This window comes from Crinia signifera, chromosome 7, assembly GCF_055691185.1.
Source record: "Crinia signifera chromosome 7, ASM5569118v1, whole genome shotgun sequence".
NCBI lineage: Eukaryota > Metazoa > Chordata > Amphibia > Anura > Myobatrachidae > Crinia > Crinia signifera.
Genome location: NC_139223.1, coordinates 94602707 through 94630185, shown reverse-complemented (window position 1 = coordinate 94630185; position 27479 = coordinate 94602707). Strand labels below are relative to the sequence as shown.

At 42.8% G+C, this 27479-nt stretch overlaps 1 protein-coding gene and 2 pseudogenes across 2 annotated transcripts in view; 2 read left to right on the top strand and 1 right to left on the bottom strand.

Moving 5' to 3' along the window:
• DNAH7 (dynein axonemal heavy chain 7) overlaps window positions 1-27479 on the top strand; it is a 918640-nt gene that overhangs the window by 821856 nt on the left and 69305 nt on the right. For both annotated transcript variants that reach the window (XM_083153498.1, XM_083153497.1), the window contains 3 exons: window positions 546-638; window positions 1986-2162; window positions 4084-4245. In XM_083153498.1, coding sequence (XP_083009624.1) covers window positions 546-638; window positions 1986-2162; window positions 4084-4245 — 432 coding nt within the window. The remainder of the gene's footprint in view (window positions 1-545; window positions 639-1985; window positions 2163-4083; window positions 4246-27479) is intronic.
• Window positions 9459-9578, bottom strand: LOC146025399 (5S ribosomal RNA; annotated as a pseudogene).
• LOC146025375 (5S ribosomal RNA) lies at window positions 10896-11015 on the top strand (annotated as a pseudogene).

Sequence of the window (27479 nt, the reverse complement as noted above, 5' to 3'; positions counted from 1 at the left end):
GCTTAAAATGGCACCATATTATTTCCAGGAGTATATAGTTGATAACTCAGCTGGCCACACCACTGCCCTTCGTTAAGCTTAGCAACACCTTTGAAGTGGGATCACGGCAGAATAGGCCCGGCTTTAGAAGCTGTCAGGCCCATTGTGGATTGTCGCGATCCCGGCCTTAGATCGCCAATCCATGGTCGTTTTCATGGCCACGCCCCCTTTGCGCCAAGCGGCAGGTGGGACATTGAATCCCGCCTGTCGTTCTGCGGTTGATCAGACCACAAATGGGCCAGAATCCCAGATTCTATACCCCTTGACAGTATTGTTTCACTGCCCACCATTAAATGTTCTTCCCACATGCTTTTGCTGTAGTATTCTTGAATCTTTAAAGGATGATTGTATCTTCTATTTGTACATCTTTGCTGCAATCTGAAATAAATGTCCATTTAAGGATTTGTAAGCGAAATACAAAGCTTGCTTGCTCTTTCACTGTAATGTTTTGAAACTATTATGAAAAGTGACAAATAAAATGAATTGTGCTGTGTTTGCACTGGCAGGAACCACATCATGAAGCCTTTCCTTCAGAGTGGCAAGAAAAAGTGGGTCAGTTCCAAAGGATGCTCATCATTCGATGCCTAAGGCCTGACAAAGTAAGTATGGCTCCAATTTAAGAATCTTATTATACATAGCTTTGATGATTTGTTACCCTGTAATCTGATAAACAACCAACGTTGCATATTGAATGTAATGGAGCAAAAAAGCTGCAAAACTATAGCTGCAAACATATTTCACTTGTTTGCTTCTGTTTTTATGAGAAAATATTAGCTTAACCAAAGAAAAGCTCAAAAGTCTGGGAATTTAATGCATAGATATTTATGTTTTAGAACCATAGCGCTTGGTATGTTTTACAAGTGAAACTATTGAACATTTTAAGATGGCAAAGTAAGTTTGTATTTTTAAAATAAAAATATTTAATAACATGCCTTTGTCTTTGGCTTTTACCCACTTTAGCATGGTCTCCACACTCATTTGAGAAAATTCGCTAAGATGGGAGTTCTATTTAACAAGGGATGTTGCTTTGGGCAACCAATCAGATACTATCTATTATCTTCTGGAAGGTGCTACATAAACAAGAAGTAGATTCTGATTGGTTGCTCATAGCAATACCCCATGTGAACTCCCTTCTCTCTGTTTTCTGGTTACAGAGTTTGGAGGTGGTGGCAGCAGTGGAGCTGCACAGCATGGACCCTATTCAGCCTTTTTTTGTAGGGCTGCAAATTCGCAGCCCATCTGAACATCAGTAAACTGCGCGTGCACATGGTATCCCCGTTAAACTGCTCACTAGGCTGCAAAAAAATGCAGGTCAGGTCTGAATTGGGCCCATATTTTTTTTATTTAATTATGCATGGTGCTTTCCATTCATTAGCGTAGCATACATAATTAAATGCATTGTTGAAACCAGTGCAGGATTTTACCAGGACTGCAGCCCCCGGCCGGTGGGGGACATGGTGGGGGATACCAACGACAGCCCCCCACCTACTCTTGGGTAGTTACTGCTAGCTTCATTAATGGTGAAATCTATTTAAAAAAAATCACAACTGTGCAACTCTTTGATCTAGAAGTTGCATATTTACTTGGTTACAGGGTTTGGAATAGTTTCATTATTTTATTTTGCTAATTTCGATCCATTTAATTTACTGAAAAAAATAAATATATGCTAGATTCCTCCCAACCTCATTTACTTTGTTTTATGGGGATGCGGTCAAAATCCCGGCGATCGGAATCCTGACTGCCGCATTGCTGGCATTTTTATCCCTCTACGGGTGTCCACGATTGCGGCGGTCGGGATTCCGGCATCGGTATTTCGACCATCGGGATTCCGACCACTGGGATTTCATACTGTTCCCGTTTTATGGGTATTTTGGAATTTATTTTCTTTTTTTAGCAGTTACTATAATCCATGTTACAAATTTTATATAACTCTATTTTGCTTCTAGGTTATTCCAATGGTTCAGGAATTTGTAACCGAATACTTAGGGCGTCAATTTATTGAACCTCCCCCTTTCGATCTTGCCAAAGCATTTAGTGACAGCCACTGCTGTGCCCCATTGGTCTTTGTGTTGTCTCCCGGTGCTGATCCAATGGCAGCTTTACTGAAATTTGCAGATGATCAGGTATGCACACAAGTTTTTATTTTTAATTAAAAAAAAAATCTAAGAATAATATATTAACAAATACATTATAAAAATTATATTAATTGTATTGTATGGCAGCTAGTGCTCCGCAGCCGTTTTGGGAAAAAAAGTTGCGACTTCTACATTCTAGCACTTCATATATAGATTAAGAGACTCATTCACACACAATATACAAGTGTCCTTTTAAATGAATCAGTACAGTCTCTATATGCATCCAAGCCACATTGTTTTGTAATGTATACCCCTTTCACATCACCTGTAAAACCCGGGTTGCTGTTGGCTTGAGGTGCAGTGTGAAAGCACATGGATATTAAATCAAGCTAAAGTTGGAAAACATGGGGAAAAAAATACTTTTGTCGACCATTTCTGTCAACCATTGCCATGTTGACCTTTCAATCATATTAACCTGCCGGCATAATGCATGTCAACTATATGGGGTTGACCTGTTGACCTCTACATTGGCACAGATCATATCAGCAGCCAGCAATACTGATCACCTTTCACCTATAGCAATCCTCATTTTTGTTCCCTATACCAGCAAGAGCATTAATGCCCCCACCTTCACCCCCAATATTTGAAATAGGGACAGTGCGCACTGAAGGCTTTCAGGCCAGAAAAGGGTATATTCTTGCTGGGAAGTGGGCCACACAATAGTAACCCCAATTCGGTTTACATCACACACTAGTGCAACATTATTCACATATCACATAATAGTGTCCCCTTTTCACTTTTTGCCTCAGTTATACCCCTTATTTATGTTACAGCACATCATATTGCTCCTTATTGGCATTAAACCACACTGTATACTGTAGATCCTTGTTCATTTTACAACACAAATTGGCCAAATTTGATCACATCCTGCTACAATCTGATTTCCAATTTCAAAGCCACCTTTTGTCATGGAGCCGGCACCTGTGAACCAGATAGAGACCTGCAGTGATCTCTCTGTGTTGATTCCATCTCAGGGCGCCGAGAGCAGCAGCCCGGTATTGTAAACCTACAATTGAGTGTCTGTAAGAAGAAGGGGAAGCTACAGTGTAGCTAAAAGAGAGCTGGTAAGGGGTGCTCCGTCAAGCAGCTACCAATGGGACTGAGTAGGTCCCAATGATATGTTAAGAAAAAGAAAAAAAGGGTGAGGTAGTGCTAGAACCAATGATATAATAACATAAATATGAATGAATAATAAAAAATATAAATGAAATTAAGGTTAAAAGCGTGTACCACTGCCCTTAGTGCCACTTGATCTAGGAGTTGATAGGATCTGCTCCTATTAATGCCGCTGGAGGTGGTATTTGAAAGGGGACCAGTCAATTGGCAGAGAATTATACACTTCCCAAGGAATTGGAGAATTGTTGAGATGTATGTATTTGCCAATACAGTTCACCAATGTACTGTAGTTCATCTGGGAGATCTTTATATCCTGGATGGATTGCATATCAGCTGTATCATCCCTTGTTGGTGAAAAATGGGGGAAGGAGTCCACTGTAAATGACTGTTGGAGAAATGGTCCACCGGTATAAATGGCTGGTTGGATCAAGCCCATGCTTGAAGTGGCAGTTGTCGGCAGGTGGAGTGAGCAATCCTGACGCGTTTCGCTTTCGCAGAGGGACACATTTTTCAAAGTGAGTGTCTGTGGCTGGGTACATTCCAGATAAACATACAGTATATTTGCATACCCATTTTATAATTAGTTTCATTATAGCATCCTTCATTTTATTACCTCAGTAATGACATTTTATTATTTTCCGTTTTGCAGTCAGTCTTGTGATACTTCAACATACTGTATTAGGACTCAGTTTTCTTGGATTCCGTATAACTGTATTTATGTATTCCTTTAATAAATTTGTGGATATTTGCTAGTTTGCAAAAAAAACATCAAGTTATCTGCTTTATCCTCTAGGGTTTTGGAGGCTCAAAGCTGAGCTCTTTATCTCTTGGACAAGGACAAGGACCCATAGCTCTGCGTATGACAGAAAAGGCTATAAAAGAAGGTAGTTGGGTTGTGCTTCAAAACTGCCACCTTGCTACCTCATGGATGCCAATGCTAGAGAAAGTATGTGAGGTAAAGTTTGTTATCTTCCTACCCACTCACACTCTCAATCTACTCATATAAACACTGGCCAGAATACATCTTAACAACTGAGTTTTAGTGACCAATGAAGGTGGTAAAAGTATGCATATGCTTAAGTAGGTTGTATGGTTTCATCTTGTGAGCTGGGAATTTCATGCACTGTAACACTGAAAAATAATATACCTCATTTTGGACTCTAAAGCCCCGTACACACGGGGAGATACATTGCTCAGCCATATATTGCTAGCAATATATTGCTCAGTTTCTCCTTTTCATCAGCGACCAGAGATGGTCGCTGATGAAAGAGAACCTCTGCCGGCGGTGCCGCAGAGGTAATTAGCTGGTCGCAGGAGCAAGCTCCTGCAACCAGCGATTAAAATGGGGCTGAAAACGGGAGCGTGCACCCGACGATTTATCGTTGGGGCACACTCTCATCACTGGCAATATGGTCGCCTGCGACCATATTTCCAGCGATTTCAGCCCTTATCGCCCACGTGTGTACACAGCTTTACATACATCCTGGATTACTATTCATTTTCTACTTTACCCAAAGCACATTTAGATATGGATTGAGAGGTGATTTTGGTTTTAACATCCTGGATTACTTTTCATCTTCTACTCCACCCAAAGGTGTAGAAAGCGAAGAGTTAAAATAAAAGCTAAAGGAGCAGAACAGCACATATCCAAATCATGTTATTATCAATTATGTTGAATTAAAATGGGAAAAAAATATATATAAAAAAAAGAAGCTACTGTATTTCTTGTTGCAGCCAGGACATTGAGCCCTCTACAAGTGCAAACTCCAAAGAAATCTGCAACACTTGTCTTCTTAGAATGTATATAATACAGTATGTTTATGTGTAAAATTGCTGCAACAGTGTCTCTCTAAAGGCCCATACACACTAGAAGATTTTCATTTTAAAAAACTTTGCCAAAATCTGTGAAAGATATATCTTTCACCAAAGTAGTGCGTACACACTGAGCTATTTTGGTACTTGTTTAGTTTCACGGCGGCACTTCCCAGCAGATCGCATCGTATGCAAATCGAACGCAAATCACACGCAACATCATCGCTAGACATGTTGGTAAAACCATCCGACAAGATACTTTGATAGCGATGATGCAGGAGCACGCATCATCGCTAGTCGGCAATCTCTGTGGCATACACACTTTCAGCTGAAAATCGCTCAAAATGGCTGTTTTGGACGATTTTCAGGTGAAAATCTACAAGTGTGTATGGGCCTTAAGTTTTCAACATTCACTTTCAAATCTTATTCCAAGTATCAGGTGTTAGACTTAAGGCCAGGAGGGGACCTTGCACAAGGATGCAAGAAAAGACTGATTATGTCTTTTCTAGGGCACTCTTTATAAATAATTTGTGGGGGTTTTTTCGTTTTCACCGGCGTCTCTCATTCTGACAGATGCAGTACTATCTTCTGCAAATGCAAAAGCATCAGAATTAATAACTGCATCTGTTTCAGAACAGCAGAAACCGTTACATTCTTCCTTCTTTCTGGGTGACATCTGATATTTATCTCTCATCTGCCATTTGATGCCTACAAGGCAAATGTCAGACAGCAGAATAAAAACGGTATGAGCACCCCAGAATCTCTTTATCTTAGAGGTACACATATCAATTGAACTCCTCCATCCTCGTTGGTTCATTGTGAGCTTTCTCAGTCAGACAGCCGTGCGGACACTCTGCGCTGCAGGCTTGCAACAGAGACGCCCTGAGCAGTCATTGTTGACAAGTAGTAGCCAACACTACTCTGCATCTATATCTTAGTGCAGGTAATACGGATGGATCTAACTCTCATTTAGTATTTGACGTTTATACAGGATACTGGAAAGCAGAGGGGACCCATTTTGAGATGAATGCACACTGCATGTCTCTTCTGTTAAATTCTCTGGGATAGAACTGTATTAGAGCAATCTAAACTGTACTGTTACCATTTACTTGTTATGATTTACACTTTAGAACAAGGGTGGGGAGTGGTCCGCCCGGCGGCTTTGCCCGGGAGTCAAGTACAGGGGAAAAGGTTGGTAGTTCTCAGGAGATTCCTCTTAATCAACAGCAGCAGGAGACTGTCAGTCCAATTCAGTGGCAGCCGCCGGAGCGTGGGATGGCTGCAGCAGGACAATTTGTAAGAGAAATTTTTACATATTGCCCCCGAAGGATTTTTTCCACATACAACGGCCCATGGCACAAAAAAGATTCCCCACCCCTGCTTTAGAACATTGAACTGTTTGTATTGGAAACAGTATCCACATATCCTACACCTCCTAGCTTAGTTACTTTGTTCTGATGAAAAATATAGAAGTGTCAGGAATTGTATCCATAAACAAATTAGTTTCAGCCCGCTAAATAAATAAAAAAAGAATTATTGTTTTTCTTGAAAAATTGAAAGGGAGATAGAAATTAGACACATATAAATGAAAACTGAGATGACCCTATGTATCTGCACAAATGCTTCATATTATGTTGTATGAGAAATGACAGCAAGGTAGGTCATTAATAGTATTCAAAAATATTTTTCGCGAACTGGAGTTATTGACCAAATAAGCAATACTAATAAATACGTTATATGATGTGACATAATAAAATGTGAATCTGTGAGCGATATGTACGAAATAGATGTAATACATTCAGTGGCGTAGCTACGTTTTGGGCGCCCCCCACCATTAGGGGGGGTGCCCCCCCCCCGCCGCCGCCCCGCCGAGCACCCCTACCCCGCCGCCCCGCCGAGCACCCCTACCCCGCCGCCCATGCAAGCCCCCCCTCAATCCCCCACAGCCTTACCTATCGTGCTGGTCCCGGCGGCTCCGTTCTTCTGCTGAGGACCACCACAAAATGGCCACCCCCATACAGCAGACAGTTTCATAGAACTGTGTGCTATATGGGGGCGGCCATTTTGTGGTGGACCTCAGCAGAAGAACGGAGCCGCCGGGACCAGCGCGATAGGTAAGTCTGCGGGGGATTGAGGGGGGGTTTAACTATAGCACTGCAGCCCCCGGCGCCCCCACATGCACAGCGCCCCCCCTGCGGTGCGGTGCTATAGTTACGCCCCTGAATACATTATTTGTTGCATAACACTGTAAAAGAGAAGGGAAAGAGCAGAGAAGGGAAACGGGGGACATGATAAAAACTTTCAAATATATCAAGGGCTCTAACAAGGTACAGGTGGGAGACATTCTTTACAGGAAGAGGAGCAGCAGACGTAGTAGTAGTTCATTTATTTATAAGGCGCCACAAAATTACAAGGTAACGTACATGGGGCCTCATTCATTCGCACGTACTACCGATGTTGCGCATCTGCGCATGTGCAGGTGGGTATCTGCGCATGAGCAGGCATATGGTGCGTGCACCCACGGCGACCTTTCGGTTCGCCGGATGCACGCACCCATGGCGGCGTGGGGCGGAGATGGGCAGGGGCGCCGGACTGCCCCATTACCATATGGGAACGCCCAGCGTTCCATGGGCGTTCCCATGAGAATGCTGGGCGTTTTCATGGGAATGAGGCAGTGACGCGGGTGTGGGGGGCAGGTAGCTGACATCACCGAAAGTCAGCTGCCCGCCCATATCCACACCAGCGTGCACGCAAATGTAAGTAGCTAAAAAGTCACTTATATATGCATGCACGGTAAACATCATTCGATGGTCGATGACCATCGAAAGATGTGGGCGGTTACCCGAGCCATGCGAATGGATGTTTATGCAAAACATCCATTCGCAGCTGTTCGGGCGAAGCCGCACTTTGAGGGGGCGGCTGGGGGGCGGTCGTTCGGCAGGCGGGGTTTGGTGGACTCGCAAGGCTGCGAATTCGCAGCCTTGCGAATCAACCAGAATAAACCCCATGGTGTGTTGATAAAATACAAAATAAATAGGGGTATAGCTGGTTGAACTAAAATCAGCATTAGTTCTGAAGTAGGTGTCGAAATTGGTAAGGAAACTAAAGAGGAAGTAGAGGAAGGGAAGAACAGGGCAGGAGCACTGGTGAGGTAAAGAGGTAGGGTGAGTACGTGAGGAAGGAGGGCCCTGCTCATAAGAGTTAACAGACTAAAAGCAGGTGGGTGGAGGAATGAAAAACAATAGGATATGTAGGAATGGATGGGAATGGATGGAGGGGTAGGGTAGGCAGGATAGGAGGAACGAGAGAGGTTAGGAGGAGGTGGGATAGGCTAGTCGGAAGAAGTGGGTTTTGAGGGAGCGCTTCAAGGAGGTACAATAAGGGAATCAGAAAGCCTGATGGGTGGCGGGAGGTTGTTCCAGTGCAGGGGGCAGCACGAGAGAAGTCTTGGACATAGGAGTGTGAGGAGGTGATTAGGTGAGAGGTCAGGTGGCGGTCAGCAGCGGAGCGAAGAGGACGGGAGGGAGTGTGGATAGAGATCAGTGAAGAGAGGTAAGAAGAGGTGGAGGAGGAGAGAGCCTTGTAGGTGGTGGTGAGGAGTTTAAAGAGAGCTTGGAAAGGAATGGAGAGCCAGTGAAGAGATCGACAGAGGGGGGAGGCAGAGGTAGAGCGGTGGGAAAGGAAGACGAGCCTAGCAGTGGCATTAAGAATGGAATGGAGAGCGGCAAGGCAGGCGAGAGGTAGCCCAGAGAGAAAGATGTTGCAGTAGTCAAGGCGGGAGATGACAAGAGAGTGAATGAGAATTTTGGTCACGTCAGTGGAGAGGAATGGTCTAATGCGCAAGATGTTGTGGAGGTGAAAGTGGCAAGATTGTGAGAGAGCACGAATGTGGGGGGTGAAAGAGAGGGAGGAGTCAATGATGACACCAAGGCAGCATGTTTGGTCGATGGAGGTGATGTGACAGAGGAAGGAAGAACAAAAAGGCTTTTTGGGGCACACTTTACTGAAATTGATTATAAAAATTAATACATAACTTTTAATGGAGAATTGGTGCTAAAACAAATGTACGTAGTGGATTAAATCAACAAATTACACATCATAAGACATCTTGTATTTATCAAGACACTTGTGGCGAAAATAACAAAGGCAAAGTTTTTATGCTCCCTTGGTAATGAAACAATATATAAAAAGATACATCATATCTCGATTGGTATGAAGTGACCGGAGCAGAGAGAGTCAAAGACGCATGACACTTGTCCCTTGCTGCTGGTGTTAATATTGTTCCCGGTACAAAGAAATAGTAAAAAGAATAGAGGACTCCCTTAGTCAGACAGAGGTGTATCTGCTGTCCACGTTTGATTACAGCAACTGGTATTCCCAAATGGTCTCCCAAAGAGGTACTAGCCAGTCCAATCACTGCTTAGCTGCTGAGTGCGGGATGGGATTCAGGCGGGCCAGTGATGAATGGCCGTATTTAACACGGATGAGAGTACCATAGTGCCTTATTGTGGGAAGCCAAGATGTGCTTCTGCTTTTTGTTCAGCAAACACTCGATCACCCTGTTGCTTTATGCATTGCAGGAGCTAATTTCACTTAATTACTAAAGTACGCTATATTCTCTCTCCACCACCATCTAATTGGCCCGCATTTCTATCAGTCAATCCTTTGACTGATGTTCATTGGCCGTACCCTCTCTATATAGATAGACCGGGGGAATCCCTGGATCACACGTCATCTGTGATCAAGCCTACCGGCGAAACACGTGTAAGAGGAACATGCCTCTGACATGCCTCCCTCCTGCCGAGTCCCGGCGCAATACTCTGCTCTCTTCGCTTCCAAAGTCCTGGACGCCACCAATACACAAGCGCCCACACAGGCAATCCGCCATCAGCTGAATATAACATCTCCTGGGCAGGTAAAATACTGCTGGCTAGCCCGACTTGGAGACCATAGTCTGCACCCGCATTTTACCAAGTGAATGTGGGTACATGCAGCGTGGACTCAGCCGCGGCAGCCAGCACTATCAGCGGCCATTCATAGCCTCAATTTTGGAGCATAGCTCTGATTGTTTTGTTTTGACAGCCACCCCTGATTTTTGCAAATATCTGTAAACTAGCAGTGTATTCTATACTGGTGGCTCTATCGTTATGCTCTGCGCTAAGTGAGCACCAATACATGCTGCATTAATTGTGTTTCTATGGCATTTCTTTTTGCCCTTCTGGATGTGTGCTGTCTAAACTACCTACGCTAGTTGCCCTAATGGTTAGGGTCCACGCTGCATGTACCCACATTCACTTGGTGAAATGCGGGTGCAGACTATGGTCTCCAAGTCGGGCTAGCCAGCAGTATTTTACCTGCCCAGGAGATGTTATATTCAGCTGATGGCAGATTGCCTGTGTGGGCGCTTGTGTATTTGTGGCGTCCAGGACTTTGGAAGCGAAGAGAGCAGAGTATTGCGCCGGGACTCGGCAGGAGGGAGGCGTGTCAGAGGCGTGTTCCTCTTACACGTGTTTCGCCGGTAGGCTTGATCACAGATGACGTGTGATCCAGGGATTCCCCCGGTCTATCTATAAAGAGAGGGTACGGCCAATGAACATCAGTCAAAGGATTGACTGATAGAAATGCGGGCCAATTAGATGGTGGTGGAGAGAGAATATAGAGTACTTTAGTAATTAGGTGAAATTAGCTCCTGCAATGCATAAAGCAACAGGGTGATCAAGTGTTTGCTGAACAAAAAGCAGAAGCACATCTTGGCTTCCCACTATAAGGCACTGTGGTACTCTCATCCGTGTTAAATACGGCCATACATCACTGGCCCGCCTGAATCCCATCCCGCACTCAGCAGCTAAGCAGTGATTGGACTGGCTAGTACCTCTTTGGGAGACCATTTGGGAATACCAGTTGCTGTAATCAAACGTGGACAGCAGATACACCTCTGTCTGACTAAGGGAGTCCTCTATTCTTTTTACTATTTCTTTGTACCGGGAACAATATTAACACCAGCAGCAAGGGACAAGTTTCATGCGTCTTTGACTCTCTCTGCTCCGGTCACTTCATACCAATCGAGATATGATGTATCTTTTTATATATTGTTTCATTACCAAGGGAGCATAAAAACTTTGCCTTTGTTGTTTTCGCCACAAGTGTCTTGATAAATACAAGATGTCTTATGATGTGTAATTTGTTGATTTAATCCAATACGTACATTTGTTTTAGCACCAATTCTCCATTAAAAGTTATGTATTAATTTTTATAATCAATTTCAGTAAAGTGTGCCCCAAAAAGTCTTTTTGTTCTTCCTTACTCTGTCACATTGTGACTTGTTTTTCTGTCAGTTGCTATGCTGAACATTTTGGGAGCACCGCCAACCAAACACCACTCTACATTTGTTTATTAGTGGTAATTACGTTGGTCATATCAGATTACGTATGTGATTATTAATTCTATGCATTCACCAGTGCCACTCCCGACCCACATTGTATAAATTCGATGGAGGTGATCTCGGTTTCACCAATGCTGATGGAGATAGTGGGAAAAGAGGGGATGTTCGGGGGATGGAAGATTAGAAGTTTAGTTTTAGCCATGTCTAGTTTCAGGAAGCCTTGGTTCATCCAGGCTGAGATGGCCGTGAGGCATTCGGAGACCTTGGACAGGAGTGATGGGGATAGGTTGGGGGAGGATAGATAGATTAGAGTATCATCAGCATAAAGGTGGTAATGGAAGCCGTAGGAGCTGAGGAGGGTGCCCAGAGAGGTGGTGTAGGGGGAGAAGAGGAGAGGGCCAAGGACTGACCCTTAGGGAACACCGACTGGCTGCGGGGTAGTAGGAGGGGGGGAGCTCGGAGTGGAGACGGAGAAGGAGCGATCGGAAAAGTATGAGGTGAACCCGGAGAAGACCATGCCAGTGGTGCCAAAGGAGCGGAGGGTATTGAGCAGGAGAGGGTGGTCAACAGTGTCAAAGGCAGCTGACAGATCAAGCTGGATGAGGATAGAGAAGAGGCTTTGGATTTAGCCGATAGTAGATCGTTAGTGACTTTGCTCAGGGCAGTTTCAGTGGAATGTAAAGGGCGGAACCTGGATTGGAGGGGGTCTAGAATGGAGTTAGCAGTAAGGTGGCTTAGGAGACGATTATAGGCCAGATGTTCTAGGAGTTTGGAGGGAGATGGGCCTGTAGTTGGACAGAGAGTTGGGGTTCAGATTTGTTTTTTTTTTGAGAATTGGGGAGACAAGAGCGTGTCTCCCCCAATAAATTTGGGGGAGGAGGAGGGGGGGAGGACATAGTTACAGGCAATGTCCGGGGTACTAATAAGAGTAATATTGTGGGTAATTCATGGGGTGCTCCAGGAATATTATTTAATAACAGTAATATTACCTCATTACAGCTCTTAGGTACAGATGAACTTAGGGTATGGGACGGAGTTACCGACTTTGGAAGAAGTTTCAAAACTGTAAATAGGTCGGACAGTGGGAATGGTGGGGAGGCCTGTAGAGAGACTACTAAGTGGGAGGTGGGTACGAGGAAATTAGTAAAGAATACAAATAAGTCCAGAGGAGAATTTCAACACAATGTTAGGGACGCAAATAAACATAAATTAAAATGCCTACTGGCTAATGCAAGAAGCTTAGCAGGTAAAATAGGGGAACTTGAAACTGTGGTCACTAGGGATGATTATGACATTATTGGTATTACAGAAACATGGTGTAACGAGTCGCACAATTGGGCATTATACATGGAGGGATATACACTCTAAAGAAAAGACAGGGAAAATAGAAAGGGCGGGGGGGGGGGGTGCCTAGACAGTATGTAAAACTGATAACCGACAATAACAAAAAACCTAATAACAGAATTTTAATAGGGATATGCTATAGACCACCAAACATAAATGAAGGGGACGAGTCTCTTCTTTTAAACAAAATCAAACAATCATCAGATCAGGGTCAGGTATTTATTATGGTGATTTCAATTTACCTGATATTGAATGGTAAAATGAAACATGTAAAACAGCAAGAAGCAGTGGGTTCCTAAGCTTACTTAAACACCAGTTTATCACACAAACGGTAGAAGCTCCAACTCGTAATAAGGCAATATTGTATTTGGTTTTAACAAATAACATAGATATAGTTTCAAACACAAAAGTAATTGAACACCTAGGGAACAGTGACCACAATATGGTTTCACTGGAAATCAACTTCAGTAAATTACATCATAATAGATCGACAAAAATAGTAAACTTCAGAAAAGCTAACTTCTAATTATTCAGAGAAGCCAAAAAAAAAATTGTGTGGGAAACAGTTTTTGAGGGGATAAATGCTGAGGAAATGTGGGATACTCTAAAAAATGTACTCGAATCATTAACTATTAAATACATTCCTAAAGTAACTAAGGGTAAATTCAATAAAAAAAAGCCACCATGGTTGGACAAAAAAGTTAGGTCAGCAATCAACAATAAAACAAGAGCATTCTATAAAAATAACTTAAATGAGGAGGCATACACCAAATACAAAGAATCAAACAAAATTTGCAAAGGGGTAATCAAAGTAGCTAAAAGGGATTATGAAGAGCGCATAGCCACTGAAAGTAAAACTAACCCCAAAAAGTTTTTCAAATACATAAATAGTAAACCTATAATTAAGGACAACATAGGCCCACTAACCAATATCAATGGAAGTTTTACGGAGGACAAGGGAAAAGCAGAACTGTTAAATAAGTTCTTCTCATCAATGTTTACTAAGGAAAAGTAGACTGTGGAACGCACACATACAGATGGAGTGCAGGTCATTCAGCCGGGGGCTGGCTATTCCATTGCCAGTCCCTGTCAGCTGACACGTGCCCCAATGCGTCAGAGCTCCCCTTTGCTGCCATTGCCGTCCCCACTGCCATCCGAATCCCCCTAACCTGGCCCATCTCCCTGAAGCGGAGACGGGCAGAGTCATGCTGGCGAGAGCCGAGCAAGCATGAGAGGGGCTCCATCTGTACCACAAATGGGATGAACAAGCCGGACCTCAATATTGAATTCTCTACCGAGGAAATAATATTGAGGCTCAGCAAAATCAAAACAAATAAAACACCTTGGCCCGATGGGATTCATCCTAGGGTACTAAAGGAATTAAGGGAGGAATTAGCTTCCCCTCTACATTATATCTTTGATAATTTACTATCATCAGGAAAGATGCCAAAAGACTGGAGAATAGCAGAGATAGTGCCATTATTTAAAAAAGGAAAAAAGGAGGATCCCGCTAATGACAGACCTGTTAGTTTAACATCAATAGTGGGTAAACTATTTGAAGGATTTTTAAGAGATGGTATCCAGGAATATTTAGACCTTCATAGTTTACTCAGTAATAACCAGCATGGGTTCGTGAAAAATCGTTCATGCCAAACTAATCTACTTCTTTGAAGAGGTTAGCAAAAACCTTGCTAATGGAAACGTTGTAGATGTGATTTTCCTAGATTTTGCTAAAGCCTTCTACACAGTACTACACAAGAGGTTGATAAATAAAATGGAAGACATGGGATTAGAGGCAAATATCTGTAGATGGGTAGGGAACTGGCGGTGTAATAGAGAACAAAGAGGTTGTGAACAGTGCCGTATCAAATATGATACCAGTACTAAGTGGAGTGCCCCAGGGTTCGGTTCTTGGGCCCGGATAGGTATGGGATAGGAGGGGTGAGGAGCAGTAGGAGAAAGTGAAGTTTATTTATTTATTTATTAGCAGTTTCTTATATAGCGCACACAGATTCCGCAGCGCTTGAGAGATTAACAGCCATGAGGACCAGAGGGGAGAGGGTAGATTAGTGAAAGCAGACAGAAAGCAGGGATTTGGGAAGACAGACAGTGTCTGTAGTAGATTGCGAGGATATGGTAGATAACAGAGTGAGATAGCTTGGGATATGAAAGAGAAGATAACAGGCAAAGAACAGCTGTCAGACAAGTGGGTAAAATCAGGTTGATTGAGTAATCCAATTAAGTATGAAACAACAAGCGAGAGGATGAAAGGAACAGAGGTCAGAAGTGAGGCAAATGTGAGCAGTCATGAAGAGGGAAACAGAGTGCAATAAATGTATGGCAAAGATAAGAGAAAATAACAGTGAATGAGTAAAATTAAATACAATTTTGGATAAGATATAGATAAAATTAATTAAATGTCAAAATTAAGCAACAGGTTACAATAAAATAAAAAGAAGATGCATAAATCACAATAAAATTTAACACAAAATTCTAAATTTTCTTATTCTAACTCACTAGCTTCTGTTTCAAACTCACAAGTCACTTAAGTATTTAAGCTTCACTTTAGTCTGCAAGCTTCTCTCTCAATGAGCAAGCTCCAAATGAGTCTGCTCACTTCTTATATAGTATGTCAGGCAGCTGTTACACTCAGCTCCTCCCCCTAATCTCTCTTCACACCTAGATTTAGCTCCTCCTCCTAGTTTCTGTTCACACCTAGTAAAATACACTATACAGATACAGGCACAACCAAAATTACACTCAGATTTATACCTCAAAATTACAGTCTCTATATAGATAGACAGATAAAGAATATAAGACAGACAGAATACAAGATCAACTTACCAGCTTCTGTTTCAAATTCACAAGTCACTTACGTATTCAAGCTTCACTTTAGTCTGCAATCTTCTCTCTCAATGAGCAAGCTCCAAATGAGTCTGCTCACTACTTATATCATATGCAAAGTAGGAGAGAGGGGAAAGAGGACTGTTTTTGTGGGGCACTCTTGAAATGTAGTTAATTATTAAATCGTAACTTTTAATTTTTATTTAGAAAAAACGTTTTGGGGACATACACAATGGTGTAAGCAAAACAACAAACAATACAGGACTGACAACATGGAAATTGCAATGAGCTTTGTAAATATATGCTATGCAATGGGAGAGTAAGTTCTAGATAGTAGAACAAACGTTAAAAAGGTGTGCCTAGTAGAGCTAACCGCTATATTACTAGGATTCGTCTCAAGGGAAATTGTATATTTAAAGGCTAATATTCCCTATTTGGACTGCTGAGTGTGGAAGCACTTCACAGGTATTCTATAATAGGCTTGGTTCAAAATCCAACATTCAGATGTAGTTCTACCAAATTGCAGTAATAATCAAAAGTTGTGCAATAGATTGCACCAATTTATACTGTGCAGTCAATAAGCAAAAACTGTTTTGTAGTGGATTGCCCCAATTTTTGGTAAGCTGCAGAATCTGACTTGTTGCTAGAAAAACCTATTCAGGTTCAAAATCCATCATTCAAAAACAGTTGTAGCAAATCAGAGCGGTTGTACAATAGATTGCACCAGTTTGTATTCTGCAATCAATAAATCCAATCAATTGTGCAATAAATTGCACCAATTTATGCTGTGCAATAAAAGAGTGTCACACAAAATCCAGCAAGTCTGTGTTGTAACGTTGTTAGGCTACAGAGTGTAACTTTCTATCAACAATGCAACAAATTGTTTGAGAGAACCTGTTACTTTCGAGATCCAGAGAGCTGCTGGTGGGGAACAGGTTGCAATAACAGGTTGCAATTCCAGCCAATCAGCAGCTGCCCATTCATTTGAATAGGAGTTTTGATATATCCCGCTACCACAGCCCCTCTCTTCGGCTGCCAGTGGAGAGGGGAGAGCGCCTCTCCTGTCCAGGGCTTCCCTGTTCTGCAAATTATAGGTGTGTGCCAGTGGTGCAGCACAGCTGATCGGCCCTGATTGGATGAGCTACATCATGGGTGCTAAAAAGCACTCGTGATATGCCGCTGATGGGTCCAATCCGATAGATCGTATGTGTGAATCTACAGCAGGCCTGGCCAACCTGTGGCTCTCCAGATGTTGTGAAACTACAAATCCCAGCATGCCTTGCCACAGTTTTAACACTACCTTATAGCAAAACTGTGGCAAGGCATGATGGGATTTGTAGTTTCACAACATCTCGAGAGCCACAGCTTGGCCAGGCCTGATCTACACGATCTGATCCGATGCACAAGAAAATGTTCATCGGATCCAACCTTCTGACAAATACCTCTAATTTGGCCACTATTCATCCGATATATTGGGCCAATCCGTCCAAATCGGATGAAAACAGGCCAAATCGAATCTGTGTATGGGCACCATACCAAACTGATACAATGAATGTTAGATGTATTCTGGGGCATCACTGGGGTCAATGACACCTGTTGTGATGACAATCCCCCCCACCAAGCGTGCCTGATTATTGGATTAGTAGGAGGGTGGCTCAGTCCCATTGTCCTCACTTTAGGGATGTTCCCAGCATTCCTGGAAATGCTGGGCTGTCCCTCATCTGGCTGCACTGCCAGCTACTACTCAGTGACAAGTGCTGCAGGTAATGTCGCAGTGCAGCACCCAGCTCTTGTTACTGAGTAGAAGATAGCATTTTTGGTATTACCCCTTGGAGGGTGTATTGTTTCAGCAAAGATAATTTTGTATTCTGATTGGTAGATAGCTCCAGCCATCCACCAATCATCAAGTTGACAGCCATTCACTGTCTAGCTGCAGGCTAGGAAGCAGTTACAGAATGTTGCACTCTGATTGGTGGAAGAGAATACAGCCTGGTCACTCTGAAATCTCTGCACCCTCCCAAGAAAATCAGGAGGCAAATGCTCACAGCCCAATCTGCCCCAGCTCCAAGGCCCCTAGAATTGGGCACCATTGGGCAGCTGCTCATTAAGCCCATATGTTAAGATAGCCCTGTTGTACAATGCTGCATAACTTACCTAATATTTTCTAACCCTAAAGTTGCTTTCCCTCACTCTTGCAAACCTTACCACCACATTCTGGAATTAGAGATTTTTCCTGTTTGTATTTAAATAACATGCTCTACTCTTTTGCTGTGTAGACACGGTGAGATTTGACATTCGATTTTGACTATATAGTCAAAATTGCATGCAGATCGTATGCTGATCGTAAGCAGATCGCATGCAGATCTCATGTTTTTTACCTTTTGATCCCGATGCGCGCTCCCGTTTACAGCACAAATCAAAACTCAGATAGACAGGGCAGCAATGACTATATAGCGCAAATCTAATGCTGATTGTATGAATTGTATGTTAAAAGTACAGAGATAGCAAAGATTGCATAGCACTCGAATCTTATGGTGTGTACACACGGTCAGATGTGCCTTAAGATACTATCCACGATCAGATCAGAACGGAATCAGATCGCAAGGCACATCCGATTTGCATACAAGTCTGACTATATAGTGCAGATCTGCACTATATAGTCAAGGCAGACAAGACTTTCTGCCTTGCGATACGTGAACGCGCATCTGGATCGGATCGGGATCGCAAGGGTTAAAACCCTTGCGATCTATTCCGATCCGATGTTGACTATATCGTCAACATCGGAAGGCAAATAGTACCATGTGTACACACTATTAAGTCGAATAGCAAGGGAATCTCACCGTGTGTACACACCATAAAACTATTTTGTAACATGTAACCTTCAGACTGTTTACATGATTCAAAGCTGAAACATGTTTTACTTTTATTGCTTTTCTATAACTATTTTAAATTAACATTTATTTGTTTTTTGTTATTATATTTGAACTAATAGTTACACTTTGTTGATGAATGCCATTTGCTCTTATTTTGCAAACATATGTAAATGTTACCTTATTTTTTCTCTGAAATGCATGGGTTAATGAAGCCTCACCTTATTTCACACATCTATGTCCTTGAAAACATTTTCATTGATTGGTTTTGCAATAGCTAGTTTTGTGTGAGCGCGGTTTGAGATAATCTAAGCCACATCCAAAGTGAATGGGATTTTCATATTTAATGTGCCTTTAGTGCAAGTCAAGAAATGGAAAAAAAAAGAAATATTTACAAAGTCAATTGGATTCATCCTATGCTTGAATTCATATTACGTGTTTAAAAAAATATTATCTTTTGCTGTTTCTGGAAATATTTTACAAATGTTCCCCCCAAAATAACATTTGGCTATTGCTAATAGCATTTAAATTGAATATGTATTAAAAGATAAAATAACTAATAAGGCCACAACACAAAGACCCAAATACAATGTGACATTTATTTATGTACAGTATAGTGAAATTCACAAAATTGATTTATAAAATAAGTGTGTATTTATAATATAGTGTGATAAATCAAAAAGGCAGGTACAGAAGTTTTCCATACGCCTTAATTGTTTTTAAATCTACATAGAAATCATATTAAAAGATGAACTAAAGTCTCATACAACTAACCAATGCAGCAGAAATTATTAACTGAAATGGGGGAACCAGTCTTTTGGAACCAAAGCCTTCCCACCGTTATAAACAGCAGATATATAATTCAATTAAGTATCTATTTACTAAGCCTTGGAGAGATATAGGGGCCGGTTTATTAAAATTATGTATACTAAGGTAATGAGAAAGCGAGTGTTTTCACACTATTTTCTCGTTATTTTAGTATCACTTAAATGCATTAAAGGGCTTTTGGAGCAGTTCCCGGGAAACTGCTCCAAACCCTTTCATTTGCATTTTGTTGACTTTCCCCATACTTAAAATAGAAAATACGAACTGATTCAGTTTACAAACCCCCCCCCCCCCCCCCGCCCCGCCCACAGTAAGCACTATGTGGATCAGTGATTTTTTTTTTTCCAGACGTCTTTTCCCCTACTGATTCCACCTCAAATACAAAAGGGAAATGGCATGCGCGAAAACTACTATGATTAAATAATGATTGGCAAATCATTGTAATTTTTTTCACCTGGCAAAACCAAAAATGGCAATGATTGAATACTTCCCTATGACTGCAGTATGGGTTCCAGATCTTGTTTTTTTAATATATATACTTTTTTTGTCATGATCGTCAGCGTGTATTTTACTTCTGCCGATACTTTGTGCAAATGATGCATCTTATATTTATACTAAACTCTCCGCTGCCTTCAGTAGAATACATGCATACTACTTTGCATGTAAAGTGTAAAAACAAACATGATGCTCCTCAAAATAGGCATGTTAAGCTCCGCATCAGGTCCATAATGTCTAAGATCATATACTGCCGAGCAGTGGCAGGTTTACCACTAGGCAACATAGGTGCCCGCTTAGGACTTATTTTGCACACAATCTCAATAATAATTACCCGGGACATAAATTATGCATTTTCCTAACTCCTAATAACTTTGTGTAGCACACTCTGTATGTAAGATGCCAGGAAACACATTATTGCAATCCCATATCTCTACCAAAGGTTCCCAACATCTGCATATCAGACTCTAATGTCTTATTTTTAACAATATTAGGTGATGTTTGCACACAAACCATTTTGTCATGCTTGGTCGACTGACACAAGGGAATATTTGCAGGCCAATATATGTGAAGCGTACGCCACCGTGCTCAGACGCACATCCTCTCACGATCAGGGAGACACGCTGAGTCTCCGAGCGAAAAAGGTTAAGATCCGTCCCGTGCACTGTGGCGTACGCTCAAATGTATGCCACTCCCCTTTGTCGGTCTCTGAGACCGTCCGTGTGCAGTTGTTCTGTGGGCGGACTTAGGCCCTTATTCAGATCTGATCGCAGTACAAATTTGTTCTCAAAATGGGCAAAACTATGTGCACTGCAGGTGGGGCAGATGTAACATGTGCAGAGAGAGTTAATTTGTGCAAGTTATTTTGTTTCTGTGCAGGGTAAATACTGGCTGCATTATTTTTACACTGCAATTCAGATTTCAGTTTCAACACAACCCCACCCAAATTTAACTCTCTCTGCACATGTTATATCTGCCCCACCTGCAGTGCACATGGTTTTGCCCATTTTGAGAACAAATTTGTACTACGATCATATCTGAATAAGGGCCTTACACTCACCGTGAGAGTGAGGAAAACGCTCGGTGTGCACGTCCGTACGCACGTTTCACCGATCTGATCAGAATAAGGCCCAAAGAGAGTGAGGGTGTGAGATGGGGATAATGTGGGAGGGAGCATGGGGCAGTATTAGCAGGGCAGGGGTAGAGCTGTATGTGGGTATGAGGGAGGCACTATGAGCTGGGCGCTAGGAGGAGTTTATGTGGCTGAACTGAGGCTATAATACAGCATAAGGGGATATTTAGCGCTGGGTACATAGGGCAGAGGTATGAGGCCTGAGGCACCAGCGTGGTAATCCCTGCAGCACAGCCGGATAATGGTGACATTACAGCGCAGCACCCAGGTATCTGCTCTGTATAACCTATCTTCCTCCCCCCCCCCTTGGTTCCCACATTATACACACCACAGGGCACCCCGGTACATATCCACACATGCATACCCCGCAGCACAGTACATACCATGGGTCGCTCAGCCAGCAGAGACTCGCACACATGCTGCACATGTGCACAGGAAGTAGCCAGACCCAACTCTCCTCCTCCACCCAGATATATAGTGTCTGTAGTCCTGGAACCGCCAGAGGGGAAGAATCTAGCAACTGCCTAGCTCTCAGGCTACGCCAAGATGGCCACCATCAGCTTGCCTTACCTCTAGTAGCTACAGTTAAAACCCACGTGTGACAGAGAGAGAATCTTCTCACACTGGCTGCCTGTGGAAGTCTCACTGTCCGAGATGGCGGGGGATCCCTGATTCTGCCTCACAGTTGCCCCTGGGAGAATGCAACTTTCTGCACAAAATAGGCCCACAAGGCCATTTGCCAGAAGTGCCAGATGGTTAGTCCAGCCCTGGTTACAGCCCAAACATGACGGTAAGAAAACACCTAGGTAACAGCGATCACAATATGGTCATATTACAAATTTTCCAAAAACAGCAATACAAAAGACCAACTAGAACAATAAACTTCAGGGAAGCTAATGCTCAGGCAGTCGCAGAGCATGTATTTAGAAGGCATTATTTGAGGGGAAGAACACCGAGGAAGTGTGGGAAACCTTGAAACACACTGGAAACATTTACAGTATACATAAGTTTATTCGCCTGGGTAATAAAGGAAAGAGTATTAGGTTTAAACCGATGTGGTTAAAATAAGGTAAGGGAAGTAATGGAGAGAAAGAATAGAGCATTCAAACTAGAAAAGTAAAATAGAACAGAGGAGTTATTCCACTTATACAAAGAGTGCAATACAACTTGTAAAAAGGAAATCGGAGCAGCAAAAAGAGATAATGAAAAGAAAATTGCTTTAGAAAGCCAGACTAACCCTAAACAAGTTTAAGTATATTAATGGTTAAAGGTTAAGAAAAGATAATATTGGACCCATAATAAATGACAAAGGTGAAAGATTTAGTGATGCTAAGTCAAACACAGAAGAAACAAACACCTTTTTTTCATCAGTGTATACAAGAGAGGAACAAACGGGAAATATTAAACACCAATAACAATGATAATACATTGTTACTATACTGTATATGGAGTTTACTGAGGACGATTTCTGTAAACGACTAAGCAAAATAAAAATGAATCCCCCGAACTAGATGGAATTCTCTAAAGGTTTCTAATGGAAACCTTTGGAGAATTAGAAAATAGCTATACCATTATATTTTTGTTAACTAAATGTTATCTGGCTTAGTATCAAAGGACTGGTGAATAGCAGAAGTACAGATGTAGTAGTCACCGCCGGTCCCCCTCGCCGCCTCGACACCCCCCCGCCCCGAACTGGGCAGCATCTCCCTGAAGCAGAGACAGGCAGGGAGACGCTGCCCAGCCACCGTGATACTGAGATGCATGTGCGCGTGAGACACACGTGCACGTGAGAGGCACGCGCATCCCAGTCCCTATCGCCGGCGCTCACTGGTGAAAGGGATCTGGCAGGCACCGGGCAAAGATGTAGCCTACTACATCTGTAGTATCATATTTAAAAAGGGAAATAAAACACTCCCAGGTAATAATATATTGGTAAGCTTTACATTAATAGTCAGTTATTGCAGGATGTATTAAGGGATCACATTCAAGAATACTAAATGTGCAACAATATTAATACTGGGAACCAACATGGATTTGTGTGGGACAGTTCGGGGGAAATTTAGTAAGAAAAATTAGTGAATTTTTTTTGGGGGGGGCGTATTTGTATTGATGGGACTTTCGTATCTGTATTTACAAATACGAATGATTACACCATCGATAGAATACGACAGAAATCACCATTCAAAAGAATGGTGATTCCTGATTTACTAAGCGGCCGTATTGAAAATATAGCCGCTAATTAGCGTAAAACACATTTTATTTTCCTGTCTTATCTGGCTTTAGCCTGCACGGATCAGTCAGATCCGTGCAGGCTTCAGTGTAAAAATAAAATAGAAAAATAAATAAATAAATAAAATAGCGTGGGGTCCCCCCACAGCCGTAACCAGCACCAGGCTGAAAGAGCCGGGGCCGGTAATAAAAAATCAGGAAACCCCAGCAAATAGGGCTTCGCTGATTTTTAAAACCAGCCCCAGGCTCCAGGTCTGGGGCTGGTTCCCAAAATATGGGTGACAAAATGAGTAGGGGATTCCCGTTTTAAGAACCAGCCCCAGGCCAAACCAGCCAGCAGGGTAATGTGACAGCCGGGGGACACTTATTAGAAACCATCTCCCCACTGACCAGTCAGCCTGGCCAGGGGCCCTGGGGGAGTGGGGACACCCCCCCCCCCCCTCCAGGACTTACCTGACCATGCTGAAGCCTGGTGCTGTCCCCCGTGACCCTGTGCGGTGGTTGCCGGGCTGATCTTTGTGTAAAAAAATAATAAACTATTGTTTAATACTGTGGAACTATGAGTCCCAGCAAGCCTCCCCGGCCAGCTGGGACTTGGAGAACCACGAGTCCCAGCATGTGGCATTAAAGGGCCCGCTATAGTACAGCACTTGTAGTACAGCACTTGTAGTTCCACAGTAGTAAAAATAGTCAAGTAAACACACACTGACACACTTTTACACTCTGCAGCCTGCAAGGATCTGACTGATCCGTGCAGACGGGATGCAGTCAAAATCCCGACGGTCAAAATCCCGAATGGCTCAAAATACCGACAAGGACAAAATGCCGACATTTAAAATCCCGACAGGGTCAAAATGCCGACATTTAAAATCCCGACAGGGTCAAAATCCCAACATATAGAATGTACAGGTGAAACAGTCTACATGACTTTCAGTCGACAGGTGCGAGGTCGACATGGGTTTTTTCACTGTTTTTTGAACCGACATGTGCCAACAGGCGGTATTTCATGCCCTTCCATCCACTAGGGCGTGGTGGGAGAATAAAATAGTGTGCCCGAAGCATAGCAAGCGAAGCGAGCGTTGTGAGGGGCTGCGGTTCACTTCCAACAGTGTACATGTCGACTGTGTCGACATTCGGGTAAAAAAACAGTGAAAAAACCCATGTCAACCTCTCACCTGTCGACCGAAAGTCATGTACACTGTTTCACCTGTACATTCTATATGTCTGGATTTTGACCCTGTAGGGATTTTAAATGTCGGGATTTTGACCCTGTCGGGATTTTAAATGTCGGGATTTTGTCCATGTCGGGATTTTGTCCTTGTCGGTATTTTGAACCATTCGGGATTTTTACCCTGTCGGGATTTTGACCGTCGGGATTTCATACCGAATCCGTGCAGACTGCCTATACGAATTCTTATTAGCGGCCGTATATACGGCCGCTAATACGAATCATTACACCATCGGAGGATTACAAAGCAGTCAATTGTATTGTTTACTAGCTGATCCACCCGGTGTTGCCCATGAAAACCTTGGGGTTTTTTTAATTTCCAAAATTGCTTTCAAATTTGTTTTACAGTATGTAAAAGGCCCAAGGTTAATTTGTTAAAACCTCCACCATATTGTTAGAATGTGTTTGCATTGATACTCAATGACAGCATTGAAATCAGGTGTGGTGTTGTTGTTTGAAACACACAGATAGCTTGTGTGTGTTGATGAATTCCACATCCACTCCAGAGATTTAGCACCTATGATGCATTTATTTTTGGTGTGTTCTGTGTGTTTCTGTGTTGTACTGTTTTTGTATGTGTGTGTTGCACTGTATGTGCGTTGGGTTGTACTGTGTGTGCTGTTATGTATGTGTCTGTATGTGTTGTGTGGTGTGTATCTGTTGAATGTGTAAGTGTTTGAGGTGCACTATGTGTGTATATATATATATATATATATGTTTGTGTAGTGTGCTGCTTGTATCTGTGCAATGTTTAAGTGTGTGTGTTGTGTGTTTCTGTATCTATGCAATGTTTAAGTGTGTGTATTCTGTGTACTGTTTTGGGTATGTGTTATACTGCAGGGACGTGCAGTCAGGGGAGGCAGAGCCTCACCTGTCATAAATCACAAAAAATAAATGAAAACAAAGATGATATTTATAACACATATACTGTGTTATAAATAACTTCTTCATATTTTTTTTAATATAATTTTTGGTGTGAGAGGCAGCGGGAGCTGTGCCTCCCGCTGACAGTTGAAAACTGTCAGCAGCGGGGGGCGGGTATAAGTTGTGGTCACCAGAAGAAGATGAAAAGCCCATTAAAAACCAACAGGGAAGCGGCACCTACACATCTGCATCAGTGACAGGGACGTGCCTTCAACCCACAACAAAGCACGCCCCTGTCACTGAGACAGCTGTGATAGGACAGCGGATCAGTCTGTCACACACTGACAGACTGATCAACTGTCACACGGGACAGGGACAGAGGCTGCTGGACCCACTAATGGCAGTCCAAGCTAGCCCAGGAGAGCGAGTTGCTGCTGGGGCAGAAGCAGCAGAGCCTGGACGCTCACCAATGCCTGCAGTGCTGGGAGCAGAGGACGGCCAGGGAACTTCTGCAGGACACGCTCCAGGAGGAGCTGTGTTGCCTGCCATGTCGCCGAGAGCAGAAGGAGCGGGTATGTAGGGGTGACCTGGTTCACCTCCCTCCTCCTGCGGCTCTTATAACACTGCGGCGGTAGTTGCGTTTTCTGGCCTCTCTCCTCCAGCCGCCGCAGCCAGTTCTCCTCATGCTGTGGCGGCTGTATCGCTGTACCCCGCCGGGAGGCTTGGCTTCCCTCCCTCCTCCAGCCACCACAGCCAGCTCTCCTCATGCTGCGGCGGCTGTACTGCTGGACCCCGCCGGGAGGCTTGGCTTCCCTCCCTCCTCCAGCCGCCGCAGCCAGCTCTCCTCGTGCTGCGGCGGCTGTATCGCTGGACCCCGCCGGGAGGCTTACATAATTATGTAGTTATAATGTTTGGTGTAGTTGTAAGCAGCAGAATATAGAGAAACTATTGCTGCATATAAATTCCAAGAAATGTATACATGAAATGCAGGGGCATGAATACATTCCCTCTGTTATTTTCCAAACAGCGTGGTGAGTTATTGCGTTTGTGTGATGTAGAGATGTAGCTTCACTTGCTGCCAACAGATGGCAGTGATTCGGTGACACACAGAAACTATATATATATATATATATATATATATATATATATATATATATATATATATATATATATATATATATATATATATATATATATATATATATAGAGAGGATACCCCTTCAATGCGCTATAGGAAATTTATGGGCAGCAGCTATGTGGGTCCCCCCTGTTAGTGGGGGAAAATAGGAGAAGAATAGCAGACAATGGACAAAGTGCGCCCTCTTGAAATAAATCCACCACCGGATAGAACAAAAAGTGACAATTCGGTCACAATACAACAGATTTAATGTATAAAATGAATAAAATATGACAATAAAACAATATATTCATCTGTGTGGAGTCATGGATTCTAAAACGGTCAATCAAGCACAAAACCCAACGCGTTTCGTCGCCAACGCGACTTCCTCAGGGGTAACCGTCTGGGTGGTGGAAATAAGCGTTATTATTTTTTATTATTTTTGCAAAATAGCAAAGACCTAAATGGTCAGTGTTGGGGGTTTATTTAGAGGTACATACCCACAAGTAACTTAGTGTCTCTCAGTCAAAGTGTGATACAGCTTTCATTAGAGAGAGAGGGAGTGGATCCTAAGCAGATCTCAATCCTTATGCCTGTCAGCATCTAGAACATAAACTGAACATATACAATATGTCAGGGAGGGAGCAAGATAGGACAGAGGGAATACTACCAATAATAGATGGAATATTAACATACCAATTTCCATACTAAATGAAGAATGAAAGATGGGGTAATATCCTGAAGAAATTCAGGATTACTCTTAGGTGTGGTACATATAGACCTAAAATAATGATGAATAATGTAAACCATAGGTATATACCAAACAGGGAAATCTGATATAGAATAAAGAATAAATTGGTGTGGATATGAGTTCAATAAATGTGGAGTTAAATTTAGAAAGTATAACTGTAGTACAGAATGGGCATTTCTCAATGAGTAACACTAGATAAAGTATTATACCCATCAGTAGTCAACATTGGACAGAATTAATATTAGGGACAAATGCTTTAAAGAGAACAAACTCCTATATGTGGATCCCCATTGGTA